Raw genomic sequence first — 23,466 nt, 5'->3', positions numbered from 1 at the left:
ATAGGATTGCACTCAGACGCGCCCGCCGGGCAACGGCCCTGCTGAAGCTTTCTTGAAAACGGCGAATCTATTTTTGCGGCCCTGTTAAAATGAACCCAAATATTTATGCGATGACTTTGACCGTTTAAGTCCGATGGACAAACATCTTGAATGCCACAAAAATCCTACCTAGTTTTTTCATGACAACTGAACTAAAAATTAGGTATCATTTTACACTAAAAAAAATTGATCCTAAGCATAAAATGTGCAACAACGCAAAAGACGTCGTCTGTGGGCCGTCGAGCCGGACAAGTTCGCCGAGCGAATGTCTGACATCTGGCAATCGGTGTGACGGAGCTGGGCCCGCTGAGGCCGTCAGCGGGGCCGGCCCGGGGGGCGTGGCTGGCGGCGGGACGGGGGCACGGCTGGTCGGCCCGCCTCTCCAAGGTGCGGTCCGGGCGGGGCGGGCCGCGGCCTCGTGTCTCGCGGAGGCCGGGGCACAGTGGGAGGCCGACTACGGAGCGCCATCATCGTCCAGTGGGAGGCGTGGGCGCAGGCGCGCGCGGCGGCCGACAGCAGACAGAGGGGCGGAGAGAGGGGAAAGGGAGAGAGAGAGAGGAAGAGAAAGAGCGAGAGAGAGTGAGAGAGAGAGGAAGAGAAAGAGCGAGAGAGAGAGAGTGAGAGAGAGAGAGGAAGAGAAAGAGCGAGAGAGAGAGAGTGAGAGAGAGAAGAGAAAGAGCGAGGAGAGAGGAGGTGAGAGAGAAGAGGAAAGAGAGAGAGAGAGAGAGAGAGAGAGAGAGAGAGAGAGCAGAGCGAGAGAGAGAAGAGAGAGATAGATCTAGAGACGAGAGACCGAGAGAGAGAGAGAGAGCTAAGCAGATAGAGAGAGCTCTAGACTCCGAGAGAGACGGAGAGACGAGAGCTACGTAGCGACCTCAGTCCTGGCTCGATTTCTCCGCATAGAGAGAGAGAGAGAGAGGGCGGACGCTCAGGTTGGTCGGGTTCCGCGGCGAGGCGGGGCCTGGTTCGGCGGCGTGCCCCCGGACGTGCGCTGGCGCCGGCGGACCGGCAGCGCGACGATGCGACGGCCTCAGTGTCGTTTACAGCCTGCCGCGCCATTAAGTCTTTTGCGGATTAGTAATGCTAACGACGCTGTAAATGTCGCGGATTCCGGCATTAGCGAACGAAATATGAAATCATTCGTTTAAAATTAGCCTATAAAATGGATAGATATCTGGTGGACGATTGTCATGAGCACAGTTTCCGTGCAGATTTGTCGCATAAACGATCCAATTTTAATTTTCCAGCGATGATAATACTAACAGAGCAATTTCATAGAGCTCCTATGCGGAACACAAATAGCTTGCTCCTTGCGAACCTTGCAAATCAATCTAAAATTTCAAGAATGCCTACCTCGCGCCATCACTCACAACGATCGATATGCGCATGACGCAGTAAGATCAAGCAGGTCGTTTCTTTGATGACCACTGCCGCGTGACATGACTGGAATCCCCATATCCATTCGCGACACGTTCACTTTGGCCCAATCGCTCTCTTGCCAGCTCCGGAGCCGGAGGTGATGCATCTCGGCAGTTTGTCAGCCTGACGTTTTGGGGCTTCAAGCGAGAGATTGATATTTAACGAGACGGCCAGCGCGACCCGGGCGGCGTTCTGACCTGGCTGTCGGCCGGGCCGACTCGCGCGCGGGGCGTTCGCACTGCGCGCCGCGCGACTCTGTGCCGCAGGAGGAGCGCGTCCCAAGCCGGCGGGGGCGGCCTCCGCGCCAAAGCCAAGCCAAGTCTCGGAGCCGGGGGGCCGCCGGCGGCGGCCGGCGTGCAGCACAACAACGCATGTCGCGATCCAAACAAGCCAAGCTACACGCGCGCGTCAGTGTGCTGAGTGCGCTGAACAGAGAGCACAGAGAGCATGTGAGAGAGTGGTATACCATGTTAACTTCCGACACGGAGCCGATGGAGGTAACGTGGAGTGTGATACCGATGGTCACGGGTTCGCCTGCAAGAGGACACCAGAGTGTACAGAGCGTGACGCGCCGAGGACAGTGGCGGCGGGCGGCGCGGCGGGGGGGGGGGGGGGGGCGGGGCAGGCCGACGCTGTCGCCCGGACGCGGCGAGGGCTCTGGGGTGAGAGGCGGCGCCCGGTAACGGGCAGCGCACCCCAGAGACCAGGAGGCACGGTTGCGAGCGCCGGGCAGTCCACGGTTGTTAGAAAGGCCGCTGAGCTGTCCTGCTGCTGGCGACAGGGTCGGCCTGACCCTCCAGTCCGGCCCGGCGAGGGGACGTCTCCCCACGCCGGCGCCGATTTCTACAGAGCCGGCGTTCGCAGTACGGCAGGAGACTGCCAAACAGCGCGGGCAGAATATTCATATGAGCAACTCGGGATACCAAGTAACCTCCCGGAATCAATCTTTTTTTTAAATGCCTGACGTACTGGGAACCCCGGCGAAAGTTGATTACGAAGAAAAGAAGAGCGAGCAGTACCATTTTGACTTCAGAAAGTGATGAAATACTGACAACGTGTATTGTTATTCCCACGTTTACCGGTACACCTGAAATCAACAGCAGCTCTCGTCAGTTGAACTCTGGTGAAATGCACACACGCAGGAGAGTCGAAAATCCAAACCTTGAACAGAGGCACTGACAGCTTTACGGGTGAGTCGTTTAAATGTAATGTGTCAATGGGACTTACGTAAAACTGCCGCTTTAAGCTTACGAAACGCTCAATGAATATTTTTTTAGAACATATTGTTCATGCATTGAGGCGGCAAACATCGTTGTGTTAGTTAACCAGAGCAACCATTATTTTAATCATATAAGTAATACATCACACATCGCATAGCATGAACTTCCCTTAGGAAAAGGGGAATCTGAGCACAGTACACAATCCATCAGCTGGAATCGGAGATGTCTTTGCAGCCAGGACTGATAATATGGGTGCAGGCTAATCAACTTATCATGGAAACACTGACACGCGGACTATAGAAGCAAAAGATGATTCAAAACATTTCCCTCCTGGCGAAACCGTAAAAATGTCATCTTCAGAGTTGAAATTTGTGACAAGATCTCTGCCAAAGAGGAAAATGGCAGCATGCAAGACCATGACAGCATTAATATCCATGTCAGGCAGGCAACTATTCGCTAGCGCACACCCATGCACTAAGCCAGAGCGCCTGCCTCAGCAGACACGAGGTGAACCGGGCGGTTTAACAGCACCCAACGGACACTTCCAAAAACGTTTGAATTACTTGGTATCAGGGAAGTGTTATTGGGGGGCGGGGGACGGGGCGAGGAAGGTCAGGCGACAATGAGCGGGCCCATGCTAGGAGGGAGGGGGGGGGGGAGGGGGGCTGGACCCGATTTCTGGGCGGCTCTGTGGCCCGTCGATGTTATAAGGATCTCCGAAAACGCTAACGTTCCACGTAACGTGTGCCCGTCGACGCATGCTGCACATCATTTTATAAAACAGGAATTAGCAACCACCAGAATGACGCTATTTTCAGCACTTCGTTGATGGTTGAAATGTTTGACGTCCTTTCGTATTGCATTTCCATGTATGGACGTTATTTTGAAGCGACACTGCTGCTCTACAACAATGCAATTGCATTGAAATTTAATTTCAATGCAATATTATTTGTTATTGTCAAACAGTCTAAGGAAGAGTATCAGCAACAAATGGCTGTCTGTTACAAAACGCTGATGTTTGATTGGAGTAACACAGTCGTAATATCTTCATTTCTCAGCGAAAAAAAAACAGGAGAATAGAGATGTAGATGTGCTAATACCTCGGCAACATGCTTTTATCGAAACAATAGCAGAAGTGCCAACAAAGGCGTGTCTGCGTCCGTCAACAGGCAAAAAAATAACGTGCTAAAAATGTGTCAACAGACACATTTTCGATAAAGGCATGTAGCCAAAATTTCAACACATCTATATCTTAATCTCCTCGTTTTTCTCCGAGGAATAAAGCTATAACTGCTGTATTATCTATATGAATAATATTTCTCGCAAATGCACTTAACAACTTACGTATTTTGGATAAGGAGACATTTAATATGATCATTGATATTATAAACAACAATTAGCTATCTCAGTCAAGATATGGATTGTCACAAGGTGTGTCGAACATATCTAAGATAATTTGTTAAAGATAATTGCACCCTAGCACTTCCTTGTGATACTTAAACTCGTCAAGAGATGGCAGCGGCGGTGTCGGAGGTGTTCACCGAGCCAAATATCGTTATGTTCTCGTGTTCTGGTCTTTTTCGTGGTGTTCTTGTATCCGCGATTTTGCAATGTTTACTTGCATTCACATGCTCGGTTATCGAGTTATTCGTAAGTTATTCGCTTACAAGTATCATTCCCTTAATAAATAACAAGCGAAGAAGCCATGCCCAACTTTTTATATTACGCAGCACATAACGTGATTCGTCATTGACGCTTGCGCAGTCTGTTCAACATTGCTTGATGTTTTCACCGTATTTGAAAATCGTGCTCACGAACGCCAGATCTGAACGGCTAAACGATAATATTATTCCTGGTCTCGGATGTCGCCTGGTATGGGCTGGCAGGATTTGAACATCGCTGCTGTGACGTCATGCATGTCTGAATGGCGTTGAAATTGTGTGCACACAATAGCAACGAACGAAACACAAACGAAACAGTCTTCGTGCACACAAACGAAACAGTCTACACGAAATGGTCTGCACATCTTTGCAGGCGTGGAGCTCATGCACTAGAGGGTTTTAAGTCTCAAGAAGAGCAGGGCTGTGAACTGCACAACATGATGTTCAAAATGGCTATTTGAGCCGAAAACCTGATACAAATGTGGAACATCGCCTTTAAATCACGTTCTTACGATGACAAAAGCTGACATTCAATGTCCCGGAAGGCATTAGCTAAAAGACGAATCAAGCTACAGGCAGACTATTAGACCGGGAAAGCGTCTGTGCACGCATTGGAACTGAGCCGCACAGTGGAGCACAGAACCCTAATACTGTTGACAGTGGCGGCGTTGGAGATGTCGCTTTCACACAAAAATGCCTCCCCGGACGCTGCAAGACGAGACACTGTGTGTATCCTTCAAGTAACTGATAGAAACCTACAAGATGAAACCGTTCCACACTTAAAATGCTTACCGTGGCCAAAGGCGCGTGTTTGGGTAAAACCACTCGCGAATTCTTTTACTATTTTACCCATTGCATAGAGTGGTTTTGACTCCCTTTACAGCCTTGACCACTTTCAATGTTTAACGCCCCGAACAGTGCTTCTGTAGCCAGCATTGGCAGACTCGCACCAATCATTTGAGTAAGACGCGTAGCGTCTTGGCTGACAACGTCAAGGCATTCAGTCTTGCATGAAAAGCGTTCTTTACGCTTCGACGTCAACAGCATTATTAATTCTGCACTCTGCTATGAACGTCTCTGCTGGAATTAATACCTTAAAAACCAAAATATTGTGACGAGTGCGCGACATCTACGCGTTACAGGAAAAATGAAGAACGGAAACACTGTTCCTTATGCGCCGTATGGAAGACCACCTGAAATACCCGAGCAGTGCGTGCTCTAATAATTTCGGGAGATCACAGCTGCAAAATTGCCTTAGCTTTTATCGGATACAACGAGAGCGAGCACATGTGTTGATGCAGGCCATGCTTCACCAGCACCCATGCACCCAGGCTGGTGCTACCACGTTAACGGCCGGCCATGACGTGCAGAAATGATATTCACTGAGCTCGCATCTCAAGGTTTTGTCGGGTACAAAACAAAATACGTCTTTCCAAATAAGTTGCATAGTTCTTTAACATTTTCTCGGATGCAAAATGATCATCAGCACACGGAGTGAGCACCGGCAAAGACAAGCTCATGATTATCTACTCCGCAGCAGAAGCAAAGGGGAAATGACAGCGGAAAGAAAAAGTGAAAAGTTGACAGGAATATCACGACTGTGGCAAACATGACGCCTTCCATGTGCCATTAGTGCTGTTGGCAGCATGACGTTACTCATGAACTGCGGTGAGGAATCATGTCCGCTATCTCTGCAAAATGGCGAGAAATGACGACTGATGCCTTCCGCAAAAAAAGCTTTAGGAACTAATCAGGTTCTTGGGGTAGATGACTGACAGCCACTGTGGCTCAATGACAGAGTTGGTCGGATGAAGATACGACAAACCAGAAACGGTTGCCTTACCAGATGATTATGAGCAAGAATCAGCGAAAAGGCCCAGGGCCTTATAATCAGGGCATGACTGGCACCAGTACCTGAAACGTCGAGTTTCCCAAAGGCTTGGCTCGGGTATAGCCATATATTTCGACGACTGGGATTGTCCGGGAGGCCTCTTGCTCGTCGGGGTTATTTGGCACACATTCGTCTCGTGGCTTAACGTTGCTATGGGTGTTGCCTTTGAAGGTTATCACGGAGCTGAGTAACGAAGCCCTATCTCCGTCTTTTGGTTGTCCCTACCATGCGAAACCTTTGGGATAACGCCACAAATGAAAATTCGTACGCGTTTTGGAACCAGGGAGGATGTGCATACTTCCTCACAGAACCATCCATATGCAACGAGTTGGCTTTAATGACGGCTGTCAAATGACGTTAAATATGATACAACGATGCTTATATCAGCTGGTAACTGAGACCAATTCACTTGGAGTGAAAAAAAACACCAGAGGCCGAATTACCAATGCATCTGAACAAAAAAATACCAGCAAGAAACATTGGTTATTCCCATTTATGTTATGGCCTGAGACAGCCAGCACCTGTTTTTAGTAACGTGCTAAAAATTAAAAAAAATACGGGGACGTTCTGTTCCACGTATGTGTCGTCTTACTCGGCCCGGTCCTCTTTGGAGTAAAGGCTGAGCCAAGAGCAGACACAGAGGTATCGTGATGTCGCATTTGCGTCACGAGGGTAGTGTTTGGTGGCAATAAACGCCCTTGGTCGTCTATAGTGGTGTAAATTCGTCCTCCCCTCCCTCCTGCGCGTGGCATTATGACTATGCTTAGGTGGTTAAATTGGCAATGAGTCATATGAGGCCACGTTTTGCTGGCATCCCGTGCCATCGCACGCATCCCCACGCTGCCATCACCTGCTATCACACTGATCCTCGTGCGATAAATATGCGACGTGCTTCCTTTTAAAAGCTGGCGAATTAAACGGCCCATCGGGGATCTGGGCCACGCAGCGTCGTGCGGAAAAGGTTCGCGTGCATAATCGGTCTGGAATGAGACAAGTTAATTGGTAAGACATAACTTTTAAAAGATGGGGCTACTTTCTAGCTGACATTTTATGCCTTTTGGCTGAAAATTTGTAAGCCTGCCGAGAGCGGGTTGGGTCACTCTGTCAAACACAACGCTGCTTACATTTCTCTAGAGATCTAGAAGTTTAGTAGTGCTCATTGTCTGTCGTGACCATGAGGACTATTGTAAACATGAGCATTTTCAAAGCATAGCTTAAGGAACTGTAAGACGGCTTAACGCTTGTGCAACGCCAAGCAAGCTCAGTGTTGAAATTAGTTGAAATAGCCCCCTTGCAATAAAAATATACAGTTAGTTTAGTTAAGCAGCACGCATGTTAGACTATCGGTCGCGAACCTTGCTCACACAGTCAAAATGTAAGAGCATTCAAAAGAGGGGAAATATCATTGAAATTAAGACTCCGGGTGTCAGGCCCGAGGCCATACACTTATAAAAGAAGCACCTTACCAAACGGCTAAAACGTAGACAGATAATGTGCAGAGCTGATTCTAATGCAGTGGAATATCTCAATGATTGGTCGATATGCTCTTTTGATCAGCGCCTTTTGCAAAGCTTATGATTGGTTTACTCCAGGAACAGAAAGCACGCATCAAAAGCCAGAAAGTTGATGTCTTTCTTACGTACTCATGTTTTTGGCTTGACCTCTTTCTTTTTGGCAATTTTATTGCCTGCTATTTATTGCGCTTCACACCGAGCTCTCTTTGCAAAAAATGTGTCGTAGCTGTTGCATTCACCATGCAGTTTTGCCTTCCGCCATACGAAATGTCCCGCTCTAGATAAAGCTGTCGGTTTACCCACCTCTTAGTCGGGCTTGAAACATAATTTTACAAAAATCCCTTGCTCGCTAGCATTGGCTCGTGTTCTTGAAGTGTACGCCTGGTATGTCAAAGTAAAGATGATTAAAATCTCGCAACAGATACTTGGTAGAGCTACATAACACCAGTTCACGGCATCTTACAAGCCGGAAAGCGCTTATGAAAAGTGATTGGCACCAGATGTTAGGGTAATGCCTGACATATGTGTGCCATTAACCCACGCAACACACCCCCATCTAGTATAGTGCAGCTTTGAAACAGTGGCATGTGTTGAAAACACAAGTTCGCATCTCACCTCAACAATGTCCCAATACTAAGACGTATCATGTGTAGACAACAACCCATCACTGCACGGCACCCGCACAGTGCGACTATTGGAATAGCATGACGAACGCTCCGACAGCAAAATCGCCTACATTTCTAACACACATGACAAATGCCAGTTATTCGAGTCCGCAGGCTTACGAGAAACCGAAAGGAAACGGATGTAGGGAGCTTTGATTACTTACAGTCAAAAGGTCTTGAAATGTCTTCAAGATGGTCATTGCCCTGCGACCGACATTATCCCACCGCTTTAGTATTCTAAATAGGGGGTGGGGGGGGGGGGGGCACGGTTGTCGTCCAATTAGATCTATCTGCGTTTTCTGACCAGAATATTCTGGATATTGGTGAGACATTTAGAGCCGAGAGAAAGCTGCCAATGAAACTCTTCCAAAAACCTTTGGCAATGTCTCCATGATAAGCATAACATCTCCTTCGATCTTGCGGCCCTTTGTGTCGCGCTGGGGCAAGACGTGAAACAACACACACTCGCTGCTCTCGTCGAAGAATATGGCTGCTTGCTTTCCTCGGTACGTCGGATACATATCAGAGCTGTACTATATCGGCTCCCAAATATCGGTTCCCAAATGCGGACATCTGGCTATCGAGAAGCCGCGGAGCCGGCTCCTAGCGGAGAGCTGTCTGCAGAAACTCAGGTCAAAAGTCCGTGTCTCCTGACGATGCCGAGCAAGCAGACCGCACCCGCCCGCCATGAAACCGAGTAAATTGCACCCACTGGCTGGGGCCACGAGCAGACTGCACCCACTGGCTGGGGTCACGAGCAGACTGCACCCACTGGCTGGGGTCACGAGCAGACTGCACCCACGTGAGGGATGACGAGCAGACTGCACCTACGAGAGGATTCACGAGCGAACCTCACCCACTGGCTGGGGTCACGAGCAGACTGCACCCACGTGAGGGGCCACGAGCAGACTGCACCCACGTGAGGGATGACGAGCAGACTACACCTACGAGAGGATTCACGAGCGAACCTCACCCACTGGCTGGGGTCACGAGCAGGCTGCACCCGCCAGCCGGAGGCAGAGGTAGGGGGAGCTGGTGACACATCCCCATGCCACAAAAATAAGTCCATGCCAAAACAGTTTGAAGCGTTTTAATCCTAGGCCCTACGAGTGTTTTCCGGCTGCCGACATCCCAATGGTTGGAGCGCACATCCTCAGATTCAGCCATTCGTGGCGGGGTGCGTTCGAGTCGCTGCAGGCGATCACTATTTGCCCCTAACTGAGGCGTCCTTCGGCCGGTGCCAGCGGCCACGCTAAAGGTCAGGTGACGTCAAAGGGCTGGTTGGACGGTGCCGAACATTACGGCACATTAAACTTTCGCCACAAAATTTCATCGTTGACGTGGAATTTTACGATCGTATAATGGGGCCAGGGCTCACGCAAGAAGCGCAGCTTAGCGTAGGCTTTGATCACAAAAATCCGTCCAATCAAAAGGCTTGACCTACATTTCGGAAATGAATATGAACATAACAGTTATTTTTACTTAGCTTTTCATATCTGTCTCATAAGCTGTATTGCACGTCGCGTTTATTAAACCCTGTTCCTAATGAAAAAAACAACAACACGATGGAAATTTGAAGCATCCATATCATCGCAAGTGTAAATGTCTTTCGTAGACAACCATCATCATCTACGGTGCGGCAATCGCAAACTCAAGGACCTTTGTAACAAAAGACGTATCGATGATGAGGCTATTTGTTGCACCAATTTAGTTACTCGCCACAATAAAACACTAGCAATACTATCATGCAGAACATAAAATAAAATAATGCCTGTTTAATGCATTGACATTGCAAGTGCTATATGACAACTAATTGTAACAAATGCATGAAGAAGGCGGCCTGTACCGCATCACCCTTCACACTAATAATCTCAGACGATCATCATGTCCTTTGGTGTTCGTGTCATAGCTACCGCTCTAACAACATAAGAGCACGTTCACTGCACGGCCATAAATAAATCCGGAAGCCTTTAGACACAACACGCCGCGGCTGCATCGAGTAACGTGTTACATTGAACGTTTACGACGTGGTAAAATGAAACTAACTGCGGGCGCTCACGAATTTGCATTGATTTTACGCCTGGACTGCATTTGTAACTACCAGGATCGGCTTATTATGGAGCTTGAGCGTCGCGCCGGCGTAACTTGTGCCCAGATCTCGACGCAGGGAGATGGCGGCGGCTTTTTAAGTCAGTTTCTATCCTTACTGCTGGGCACCAAGTAGCAGGGATATGTCTGAGGGATAGTCAAAATAGTAAAAGCACAAAACGGCCAATTGCTTTACACCTTGCTCGCAGCGATTGTTTTCCAGAGGTGGCGAGGTTTGCCCTGCGACTTACGTCGCAAACGGTAAAATGTGTAATTAAATTGCATCACTCAAGGTTTTTCACGACATTTGCCAGCCTTTGATTTCTACACGTAACACACCCATACTCATATGCTCATTGCGCCTCTGCCGACTGACCAGGATGCCCTCAGCTGGGGCCAAGCGCCACAAGTAAGCTGCTATCGCCGCAATCGATCACAGGCCACAACAGGCGGCCGGCGCGGAGTGCGGTCCGTTCGGTCGGCGGCAGCGGCGCCGATGAGGGCCCGCACCAAGCGTACACAGCGCCGCCGCCTGCCGATGACCCCACTGAGCTGTCGTCGGCACACCGTACCGGCTGACCTGTACCGTCCCCTGGTCTGTGCCATCCCCGCAGGGCAGACGCCGCACGACCCGGCACACAGCCCGCAGCGGAGTCTGGTGATCCGCGGAGCGGACCGGTGAGCCGGCTCCCGCCACGCTCCGGCTTCAGCTCCGGCTCCCACCGGCTTAGCGGCGCGGGCGGAAGCCGGAGCCGGGACAGGAGCCGTCGCATCGCGCCACGCCGCCACGTGTCAACACGTACGCCCGGTCCGCCAATCCAATTAGGCGCCGTCGATGGAGCGGACACGACTGATCTCAGCTGGCAGCCGGGCTGACGCGACGGACATCGGCTGGCAGCCGGGCTGACGCGACGGACATCGGCTGGCAACCGGGCTGACGCGACTGATCTCAGCTGGCAGCCGGGCTGACGCGACGGACATCGGCTGGCAACCGGGCTGACGCGACTGACATCAGCTGGCAGCCGGGCTGACGCGACTGACATCAGCTGGCAGCCGGGCTGACGCGACTGACATCAGCTGGCAACCGAGCTGACGCGACTGACATCAGCTGGCAGCCGGGCTGACGCGACTGATCTCAGCTGGCAGCCGGGCTGACGCGACTGATCTCAGCTGGCAGCCGGGCTGACGCGACTGATCTCAGCTGGCAGCCGGGCTGACGCGACTGACATCAGCTGGCAGCCGGGCTGACGCGACTGATCTCAGCTGGCAGCCGGGCTGACGCGACTGATCTCAGCTGGCAGCCGGGCTGACGCGACTGACATCAGCTGGCAACCGGGCTGACGCGACTGATCTCAGCTGGCAGCCGGGCTGACGCGACGGATATCGGCTGGCAACCGGGCTGACGCGACGGACATCGGCTGGCAGCCGGGCTGACGCGACTAACATCAGCTGGCAGCCGGGCTGACGCGACTGACATCAGCTGGCAACCGGGCTGACGCGACTGACATCAGCCGGCAACCGGGCTGACGCGACTGATCTCAGCCGGCAGCCGGGCTGCCGGCAGAGGTGGAGCGCGGCGGGCGGAACGGGAGAGGAACTCCCGGGCTGGGGCGGACGAGTGGCCAATCTCCCACGATATGGAGGGACGCCTCAGCTCCCGCACGGATGGTGGACGAGTGGAGTGGTGGATGCTAGTCCAGGTGGACAGACGGTGGATTTCCAGCACGAAGTGGACGGGCGAAACCCCCCCGCCCCCCCCCGGGTGTGGAAGCACGGCGTAGCTCCCGGATAGAAGTGGACGAACGGCATATTTATGGGAAAGAACGTGGGTGTGTCACCTTTTGGATAGGATCGAATGAAATTAGGTCAATATGAATAACGACGGCAGATGTCTGTGACATAAACACACACACACACACACACACACACACACACACACACACACACACACACACACACACACACACACACACACACACACACACACACACACACACACACACACACACACACACACACACACACACACACACACACACACACACACACACACACACACACACACACACACACATACACACACACACACACACACACACACACACACACACACACACACATATATATATATATATATATATATATATATATATATATATATATATATCCGAGCTCACGGGCAATGCGCCTAAGAGATCGGGCTGATCGCGCTCTGAGATGGAGATCCCGGTCGCAGATGGTCGCAGATAAGCATCGTCGAGATTGGAAACGAAGCTGACAGACATGCCAAACTCAGGCCTCTCAGTCGGCACGAGCCGGTTGCAGTCGGCTCGCGGAGAGCCGGTCTCGACGAGGCTTCCTGGAGAGCGAGCCAGAGCCGGCGGCGCCGCGGCTGGCAGCAGGCGTCTGCCGCTCTGCTGGGTGGCCACTCGCAGATGGGCCAGCGACCCGCCGGTCCGCTTTTTGCTGGATCAGCTCCGGTAGAGTGTGGGACAGAAGAGCAGAGGGTAGAGGGCAGAGGAGCAGGGGAGCGGCCTGGTGCGAATGACCTCGGGCGGAGAGGCGGAGAGATCCGCATTGCGAGCTGGTGCCAGCGAGCTTATGGTTTGCCTTTCGGAAAAGTGCCGGGACGCCTGGACGAGTTGCGCCAGTGATGGGTCGTCTCTATGCCGTGGCTTGCTCCCGCGGGAAGAACCAGTGGGCGGAGCTTGCGAGCATGGGGGCGTGGCCAGCGCTGCGGGCAGCGAAAGGGGTGGCGGCTCAATGCGGAAGGCAGAGCTCCAGCACGTCCAACTGCTGTGCAGGATGACCGGTTTGTAACTATTGATACTCCGTGAAAGTTCGCACGCTATGATTGGAAAAGTTTGTCTCTGGTCTATAGGCAAAGCTGATAAGATGCAAATGTAATACAAATAGAACTGATGGCTTGATCAAATCATTGGGCTCTTGTATGCGTCGTTTTTATTGAGTAACGGGGACAAATTAGATCACTCACTTAAAAAGGTGACTGAGAAGTAGAGTAGAGTAGAGAAGTACTTCCTCCCTTTCAAATGCCCTATGCCTTGAATTACCAGGCAGCGTCAGTGTCCTGAAAGGCATTCTTACCACGTGCTGGATGCTCGATTTTTATTTGAATCTGCGTGCAAATCATTGCATTTGGTTTCCCCTTCCGATGTATCATTTGACACCTTGTCTGACCTTGACTTTTCCGGAACAAGCAACGCATCTTCCCTCTGTCCGGGTCGCTGGACGCGAACAGAAGAGCGGGGCAAGCATCGGTCGCCTGTGGCCACGGACGCTCTGTTTTTGTGCCCGGCTCGGTGGCGGGCGACAGCGATGACGTCACCAGCTCGATTGAGACCCGTTCGGCTCCGCGCTGCCCGGCCCCGGGCGCGTCGCCACCCAGTGACGTCATCACCCCATGCACCTCCTCCGCCGCGCACGAGAGGCACCTCCGCCTCGAAGCACACAAGCCCGGCTGGAGTAGGCTGCCGGACCGCCCCTCATCACCCCACCTGCCGCCCACCGAGAGCGGGCCAGGTGCCACGCCTGCGGACGGCCGCGCGGCCAGCAGGACTGCGCTCTGGCGTGCCGCTCGCCCCGGCGCGGCACCGGCGCGTGTTTTCAGACGTCGCCGGCTGTCGGGGACGTCATCGGCGCACCGGCGGGTCGATGCCGAGCACCCATCTCCCGCGCCGGTGGCCGGACGCGGCGCGACCCGACCGCGCTCGACGGGCTGTGCCCGCCTGAATAAAGTGGCGATTTATGCGGCGTGGCCGTCCTGGCCGGCCCATGACCGATGGGCTCTCGTGGTACGCCTGCCGCGACCCCGGCCGGGGGGGGGGGGGGCTCTTTTGTGCTGAGAGGGTCGGGCGCGGGGCGGAGCGCCAGGCGAGCCCACGCCCCCACCTCGCAGTGCGCGGTGCTGATGTGATAGAAGGCGTTTTGGAGTACAAGCTAGTCGGCAGGGGAAAGAGGGAAGAGGGAGTGACTTGGACCAGCTGCTGCACGGAGGAAATAGGCTCATAGAAATAGCATTTATAGGATTCAAACCGGATTACAAAACCGGAAATAGGCTATAGAGTGGACCGCGAGAATATCAGACCATCTTGCCATCACGCACTGAGCTTTTGGCACAACGGATTTTCTCGCTCCACGCGATGAATCTCCGAGTCGACAAACCATCCCGCTCTACATCCCAAAGTCCGCGGGTCAACAAGCCCTGCCCCACTGACTGGGTCAGTGGGACGGCTGTCATCATCTCCAGCCTGTACGCTGCGCCACGCGCCGGGGCGCGGCCCTGCCCGGCCCCGTCGGCCGCGCCGCCGGCCCGCCCCGTTATTACCCGCCGTTTGTGCCGTGGCGCACGTCCAGAAACACCTCGCCGAACGGCCCCCGACCGGGATAACAATGCTCTCGGAGGGATATCAGCACGGCCCGGCACGACCCGGGCATTCGGCAGAGGAGGGGAGGTGGGGGGGGGGGGGGGGGCGGCGGCGGCTGGGTTATCGTAGGGGAGGAGGTCCGCGCGCCATGAGGTCGTGGCATGGCACGTGACGTGACGTGCGTGGCAGCCTGACCGGAAACCAGGCCACGGCGTCACGGAAGCATGCCACCTCTTTGATAACATTCCTTCGAAGATGGTACCTCGATGCCGTTAGTAAGAGAGGCACCGTCACATTCACAAAGGACTCGTGACGCGACTGAGGCACGGCCAGGCCAAGTGACTCGTGTATCTCAGTGACCGTGTCCCGTCGGAGAGCGCCGTGTGACGTCATGTCACGCCATGTGATGTCGTGAGGTACTTTGTCCTGCCGCAGTCACGCCACCTTGCTACCATTGCCTTATTGACGCACTGCCGCCCCAAAGAGGCGGGTTGAAGCTTTTGGTCTGTGGGGCGCAACTTGTGCGTCCACAGCCCAAGAGGCGATGTACGAAAAATGCTAATCAATATATGTCGTCAGAGATGAGACCAGCATTTGACCTAAGAGGGCGCCTGTGGGTGGACGAAGATGCCCAATAGTACCAACATGCTTTAAGCCTGCGTACCCGCCTGTCACTATCCATCAATAAATTCATGAGAGGGCTAAAGGCTTCACAGGCGAAGAAAGCACCAAATTATAAACGAACACAATTACTGGACCAGCCACGCATGCTCTCGGATAGTTGGGTTGAGCGGAAGACTTTAAGCTTCGGAAAGACGCGTGCACTTCGGAACCAACAACCATTTAAAGAAAACTGAGCCTCTGCTCAAAGAGTAGTGTTTTGACACTGACACAGACGACACAGTGTCATCACACTGACAGCAAAGAAACCTACTGTGCCAGGCCATCACAGGCTGTCACAGCGTGTGGCAGGCCGTCACAGCGTTTGGCAAGCCGTCACGGCGTGTGGCAGGCCGTCACAGTGAGTGGCAGGCCGTCACAGCGTGTGGCAGGCCGTCACAGCGTGTGGCAGGTCGTCACAGCGAGTGGCAGACCGTCACAGCGTGTGGCAGGCCGTCACAGCGTGTGGCAGGCCGTCACAGCGTCGGCGCCGGTCACCGGTCGGCCTATTGATCAGGCAGCTGCCGCTAACGCCCGGAGGCGGCGGCGGCGGCGGCGGCGGTGGCTGCGGCGGAGTCAGTCCCTAGTACGACCCGGGCGACAGCGTCCCCACTCTTCTCCACCCGGACAGCCCGCCCCGAGACGCAGCCAGGAAATGACACATAAATTTGCAATAATGACGCGATGCCTTTGAGGCAGAAATCTTGGAACAGCCGGAGCAGTCAGGCGACCCAGAAAGCTTTAATGGCGCGGTGAGCGGGAAATTTCACAGATGAAGTTTGAACGTATGTCAATTTCTAGAGAAATTTCAGATAATCTCTGCATCATTGATCACTCGCCGTTTTTATGACATGTTTCTACTAGTGATGAAAAATTTGAATTGTTACGAAACAGGAAGAGAACGAGTGTTGAAAATTTGTTCAAGGAAGTGAAATAATGCCTTGTGTTTTGATATACATCTTTTGCAGACAGTATTTACGCTCCTAACAATCAGGCCATGCTAAAAAATAACGGAAAGGATTTCTGAAAGCAGGAGGTGAATGTAGAACGAACAGAGAGCCATCAGTGGACCTCAAATCCCTGAGTGAACTTGTATTTCACCGTGGGACTCAATTCCATCAGTCTTTATGGAGCACATGCTTCAGAACAGCTCGGTGCGAAGCTTATATATCAGTGTTATAGTGTTTCCCGACTCATTAGGATAACGTATGGCCAATGACAGTGGGCGCATTCTGACATTCAGCTCATCATTATACCGGAGACTTCCCGGGCATTCAGACCGGCCCAGCGGACCGGAAAGTGGCCTGGGGCGGTTGCTGAGCTCACTCCCCGCCGCCACGATCCCCGGCGCCGCTACACAAGTCGCGTGGCGGGCGCGCCGACGGCTGCTGCCCGTAGCCGGATGGCTGCTGGTCTCTCACACTAACTCTGATAGGCAACAGCTGGTCCCCAGGCCACAACTGGTGACAGGTCCTGGCCGATCGCCACATATGATGAAAGGCTGCCGCCCCACAGACCCACTCTGACGAACACCCAGGATTCCCGGGCCAATGCCGACAAGGCCCTGACCCCTCAAACGAAGTTTGACGGTAAACTTGATCCTCCAAACCACTTCCGACGAAACTCCACGGGCCTCGAGACAAATCTGCCGGGAGGCGTCGAGACCTCGATTTGTAGGACCTCATCTGACGTGGAGCCAGGACTCCTCGGACCACCTCCGACGTGAGACCTGGATTCCTCTGACCACCTCTGTAGTGAGATCCGGACTCCTCTGACCACCTCTGTAGTGAGATCCGGACTCCTCTGACCACCTCTGTAGTGAGATCCGGACTGCTCGGACCACCTCTGAAGAAAAGCCCGAACTCCTTGGACCAACCCTAACGTGTGGTCCGGACTCCTAGGACCGCCTCTGAAGTCAGGCCCGGACTCCTCGGATCACCCCTGAAGCGAGGCCCGGACTCCTTGGAACACCTCTGACGTGAGGTCCGGACTCCTCGGACCACTTCTGAAGTGAGGTCCGGACTCCTTGCTCTGGTAGACTCAATGAATCCTCGGACCGCCTCTAGGAGGACACCTCAACCATTGAACAACATCCTGCACGCCCTGTCTCCCGCAAAGCCTCCTGCGCAAGACTCGGTCCTTTGCACCACCTCTGATTGACGTCTCCCTCCCCGCCAGGGGGCCCCTGAGCCGACCGTGGCGGCGGCCGCCTCGTCCGGTCGTGTTGATCAGTCTATTGCTGTCTCGACCGCACCTCCCGTGCGCTCTGCCTCACATATCGGCCCGCGGCTGACAGCGACCGCTAGGGGCCGCCAGGGGCCGCCAGGGGTCGCCGGGGGCCGTCAGGGGCCGCCAAGGGCCGTCAGGGGCCGCCAGGGGCCGCCAGGGGCCGTCAGGGTGACCTTCAGACGGGCCAGACCTGACTTGCGCGCGGCCCGACGGAGAGCGGATGTCGGAGAGCCCTCTGCTCACGTGGAAGAAGTTCTGCACCCTGGGCTTTGTGCCAGGGATCTCCCCGGAGAGCACACAGAACCTTAGTACAGAGTTCCCGGACTAGCATCTGTCTGAGGTCCTTCGCGTCACTACAAGATAAATGGTAAATAATTCTTAGCATCACGGGCCTCAGGGGGGCCCCTCTTGAGACACGATGCATCAAAGCTTCTATGCATTTGTCTATTATTTCCTCGGAGCCTTCTTATCTTGGGCCTTGGCTTGCTGTAATGAGCACAATCAAATAAATTTGCGCGACCCTCGAGTGTTTCGACTTTGTGTTTTCCTGAATTTGTGTGGCCCCGCACTAGCAAGGGAATGGGAACACTTTTGTTTGCCACCCCCTTGTGTATGCCTCTGGACCCTCCCGCAGCGTTTCCGATAGGTCGTATGATTTGACCCCGCCGTGGTGCTCTCTTCCACAGCGCCCTACTCCGGTCGGATTCTGCTTGATCGCAGTGATAGTAATGCTGCTTTAGTCATGTGCTCCAGCTTTGATGAACCGGGATTGTTCGACCGCTCAACAGCTCAGTGATTTTGCTCGCCAGTTTGAGTGGAAAACTTTGTTTTATTATATTGCACGAACGTAATATTCCCAGCCAAAACAAAAGACCAAAACGCAGCCTGCTGGCGGAATTCGTTTCAGCAATACAATGTGCTGCTCTCCAGAACCATTCTTTAGGAAGTTACCGGTGTGCCTAGCGTTGGCCGTGAGCGCAGTGGCATGCCCCTATGGTGCACACAGCATGGTCCGGAGTGACGCCTGGCAGGAGTGTCGGGTTTGACCGCCCACCTTGGCTCCCTGAAAGGACTCCCCCTGCATGCGACTGGCCGCTGCACAGATCTGTTGTGGGTGCTGGTGACACGGCTGTGGACTTCTCCGTCGGTGGGCAGCGGCGAATCAAGAGAAGCCGTCGATGAGTTTGTGAGGGGCTCATCACATAAGCTAGCTATCTGTCTTGGCTCACAGACGGCGTCGGCGCCCCGTGAATTGGGCTCAAAGAGCATCTAGTTCACTAGGTTAAGCCGTTTTGACAGCGAAGAACGTCAGAACAAATATGCCAGACACAAATTCCGCTCTATTGTTGCCAACGAAAGACCACTCAGCCAACACAGCTTTGGACAGGATGTAGTACCTTCGCCAACATAATAGCGATAGTGACACCCACACCTCGGTCCCCACGGAACATTTTAGTTCCCTGCGGACATTTTAGCTCGCTTTTTAAAGGCAAGGCGTTGGTGATTCCGTCACATTTGACCGTTTAATGCAGGGACCGTGCTGAGCGAGCATTTATTTAACGTCTTTTTTATTTAACGACAAGGGTCTGTTGTCCAATGTCCCCTGCCGCTTTTCCGGCCGCGTTGTACTGTATGACAAAAGAGCCCGTGACACGAAGGAAGACTGCAAATGCAGCGTGGCGGCAGCACTAGATATCAACAGCTCTTTGACAGGTGCTTATGAGGCCCGGTAGATGGAACTGAGAACATCTGCGCTATGTTTGATGCAGAAGCACTTAGCCAAAGTCCGGCGCGTCAGACACGTTTAACACACACACACACACACACACACACACACACACACACACACACACACACACACACACACACACACCACACACACACACACACACACACACCACACACACACACACACACACACACACACACACACACACACACACACCACACACACACACACACACACACACACACACACACACACACACACACACACACACACACACACACACACACACACACACACACACACACCACACACACACACACACACACACACACACACACACACACACACACACACACACACACACACACACACACACACACACACACACACACACACACACACACACACACACACACACACACACACACACACACACACACACACACACACACACACACACACACACACACACACACACACACACACACACACACACACACACACACACACACACACACACACACACACACACACACACACACACACACACACACACACACACACACACACACACACACACACACACACACACACACATACATATATATATATATATATATATATATATATATATATATATATATATATATATATACATATATACCTATTTATTTATATATGGGTGGCCTTTTGAGGACTTCAGTGTTATACTCAATACATGTTACAGCATAGGCGATTGGCGAGCCTGAAAGTCATTTTCCTCCTGAAAGTCATCAACAACTCAATCGATCAAGCTCAGGCGGCGCTCCCTGGCGGCTCCACCGCCGACATCGACTGAAGCCGACGTTAGTGGCGCGTGCGGCGGCCCCAGCCCGGGCGCCGACAGGTACGGCACAGGCCGGGAGCCGGCCCGACGCCCGGCGCGCCGCCGGCCGGCCGCCCGACTCGGCCGGCAACACGACCGGCGAGCCGCCAGCGTCCCCCCTCGGCCATTGGCAGCTGGGAACGGATGTCGTCTCGGCCGGGCAAATGTCAGATTTGTCCAAGGAGGTCATAGTGGCTCCTGCGTGAGGGGCGAGCGGCGGCCGAGCTGGTGGCGGCCACTGGCGGTCGACGCGCTCTTCTTTATTATGTTGTTTTGTTAGCTCTCAGCCTTAAACGGAGCACCAAGTGAGGGCTGTAGTGTGTTTGAACTGTTTAAACAACATATGGTCAGCAGAAATTCACTTACCACCAAGGCAGAGGACAGGGCACTGTCAGTGTTGCGAAGGACACTATGCGCATTTTCTTTGTTTTCAGGTCATTGTGTGCGTGCTGAATGTCTGGTTTGTCCGACATTGCAGGACCCTGGACCGATGGGTACATCAGTAATGCCCTAGGCTGACGCTCGTGTTCTTTTTTTGCCGAGAACTGCCAAAGGCCTTTCACGACGTTGACAACGTGTTTGTTCCACCTAATGTTTGTCATGTGTGCCCGTGCCGTTTATGTCCGTGTGCGAATCTACAAGTGTTAAGGGAGCATCAGCAGAGCCAACCGCTTTGATGCAGTCATATTGATCCAGTGCTGCATTGATTTCGGGACTCTTAGGCAGCAGTGAGCGGGCATGTTCGTGAATTATTCTGGACGTAGGTAATGACGCTGAAGTATGTTTGTGTTGGATCCAGTGGTCTGCCGCATATGGTGGCCTTCACCAGGCATGTCAATATACTTCTAATGCCGACCTTTCCGAAATAGCATGTTTTCCATGCGAAGAGTATTTGCATTCTTTCCCATGCCTGACGCATGATGTCAGCTGACACACTTCCAGCCATTGGCATAGAGAAGTGAGTGCAGATCATCCAGAGAACTATTCGGAAGGGCTAGGAAACAACTGAGATGTGTTTTCTCAAAGCCCTCTGTTCAACTCTGGTACGGGTAATACTGATGGAACTGATGTTACAATTCAGAAAAAGATTATGGAGATACCACAGAACATTCAAAGCATAGAAAATCATAAGAATTACGCTGAGAAACGCTTTATTAAAGTTGTTCTCTTCGCGACACCCAAGAACAAAAACGTTCAGCCACCTCTTAGAAATCTCAGTTCTCATTCCATTCATTGCACGGTCTTGGTATCATCTGCCTGGCAAAACACAAAGGACGACGTCACACTTTGGCTGGTGCCTTTTATCCGAGCTCGCCAGTTTGCGACGGCGGGACCGCATCATGTATTCGACCAAAGCCTCCTTATCGTCGGGCCGGCCTGTGCGGTCGGCCGCCTCGCCGGCGCCTCCCGTTCTCCGCCGCAGTCCGCTATCTGTCGCCCGAGTCGAGCCACAAAGCGGAGAGCCGTGAATCGTTCTCAGAACGCGTCCCGCGTACACCCACGCCAAGGGCCGCGTCTTGCCAGCGCTCCCCTCCCCCCGCCCGGGAGGAGAGGGGGGGGGGGGGGGGGTCGGATCGCCGTGGGAGCGCCGAACGACCTCCGCTGGGCTGGCCAGACGAACGGGTCGGCCCGCCGCCCGTTCCCCGCCATCTAGATTGGCTTTGTTTCAAACGGCAGCCCAACTTTGGGGCCCGGCCGGCGGTGGCACGCGAGAAATGACCCCGCAGAGATAGCGACACCGCGGTTCCGGCTCAGCCGACCACCGTATCCTGTGCCGTCGCACTGCGGCACTGTCGCGCACCGTCGCACCGTGGCACTGTCACGTTTGGCACGACCAGTCCCAGAGATGCACGCTGTGTGCAGGCAATTAGCTCGGGGCTCTTGTCAGGCGCGTGACGCTGCCGGGCCCGAAATGAGATGCTGAACGCTGCAGTGGCGAAAACATCTGGCAGGCTTTAGACGCGCTGGTACGAACCCAGGAACACTCTGCATCTATATGATTATAAATGCTAAAGCATAAAGCACACACGCACGCGCGCAGACGCACACACCCGCGCACACACACACGCGCGCACGCTCATAATATGTACATGGTACATGTATATATATATATATATATATATATATATATATATATATATATGGAAAGCTGTAAAAACTTTATGGCAACGACAGCAATCCTATTTGTGCGCTGAGAGGTGGTGATGAATATGTTAACTGTGGCAGTTGTCATCTGTAGCGATGTCGCTTAAATGTTCTAATATTTCATGTTGACTTGACTGAACTTGTACCATGCTCCGCCCAAAGGTAAAACCCCTCGTGTTCATGTCGGGCTTTTTTGCGTGTTAATGCCATTTGATTCGTCTTCTCCAGCTGAATTGGGTTACCGAACCATTAGTTGAAATTTTCACAAACTTTTAGCCGCTTTTTTAGCAAAACGTTTGTGAAAACTTTAATTAATGGTTTAAATAACCGAATTCAGCTTGAGAAAACGAACCAAATGACATACAAAACGCAAAATGATCGTGAATGAACATGCGGGGTTTTACCATTTGACGGCAGCTTTGTATTCGTTCTGGTGCTGATGCGCAATGTATCGAAACGTTGGAAGTTACATGAATGATGACAACAGCTGTTCCTGCCATGAAGTTTTACTACTTCTATATATATATATATATATATATATATATATATATATATATATATATAGATATATAGATATATAGATATTACGGAGGCATCAACCACATTGGTCACATGACGTAGGAATTGTCGAGTGAGTGGCGTCAGTGAAGACCTCTGCTTTTCAATAGTTCCACGAATGCGCAGGGGGGCGAACATTTGCTCCGCTCCGTTTGTCAATGGCTGTCACATTCAGTCAGGATCAAACAGCGGTTTTAACTGTATCAGTCATCCTCAGGGCTAAAAGTGCACACTACAGGGTATTTGCTCGCTGGCGAGAAAAGTGAAACCGTAACCTTTGAAGCACGCCAGCGACACATGCAAGCGAGTTGTCGGAGTTGCTGCTGACATGCACGCCATGCATGGTCTATCCATACCATCACTAGCCTGGCCATGTCCAAGTCAAGAACAGCGCAGCC

General features: G+C 52.8%; 1 protein-coding gene across 1 annotated transcript in view; it reads right to left on the bottom strand.

Annotated features, from left to right (window-relative positions):
• Positions 1–23,466, bottom strand: part of LOC119092491 (gamma-aminobutyric acid receptor subunit beta) — a 53,734-nt gene that overhangs the window by 8,675 nt on the left and 21,593 nt on the right. Inside the window, exon 3 of the mRNA XM_037215452.1 lies at positions 1,925–1,992. Within this exon, the coding sequence (XP_037071347.1) occupies positions 1,925–1,992 (68 nt within the window). The remainder of the gene's footprint in view (positions 1–1,924; positions 1,993–23,466) is intronic.

The sequence above is a fragment of the Pollicipes pollicipes genome, unplaced genomic scaffold (genome assembly GCF_011947565.3).
Source record: "Pollicipes pollicipes isolate AB1234 unplaced genomic scaffold, Ppol_2.1 Scaffold_3447;HRSCAF=4054_pilon_pilon_pilon, whole genome shotgun sequence".
In the NCBI taxonomy this organism is placed as follows: Eukaryota; Metazoa; Arthropoda; class Thecostraca; order Pollicipedomorpha; family Pollicipedidae; genus Pollicipes; species Pollicipes pollicipes.
This window is presented reverse-complemented; position numbering and strand designations above follow the sequence as displayed.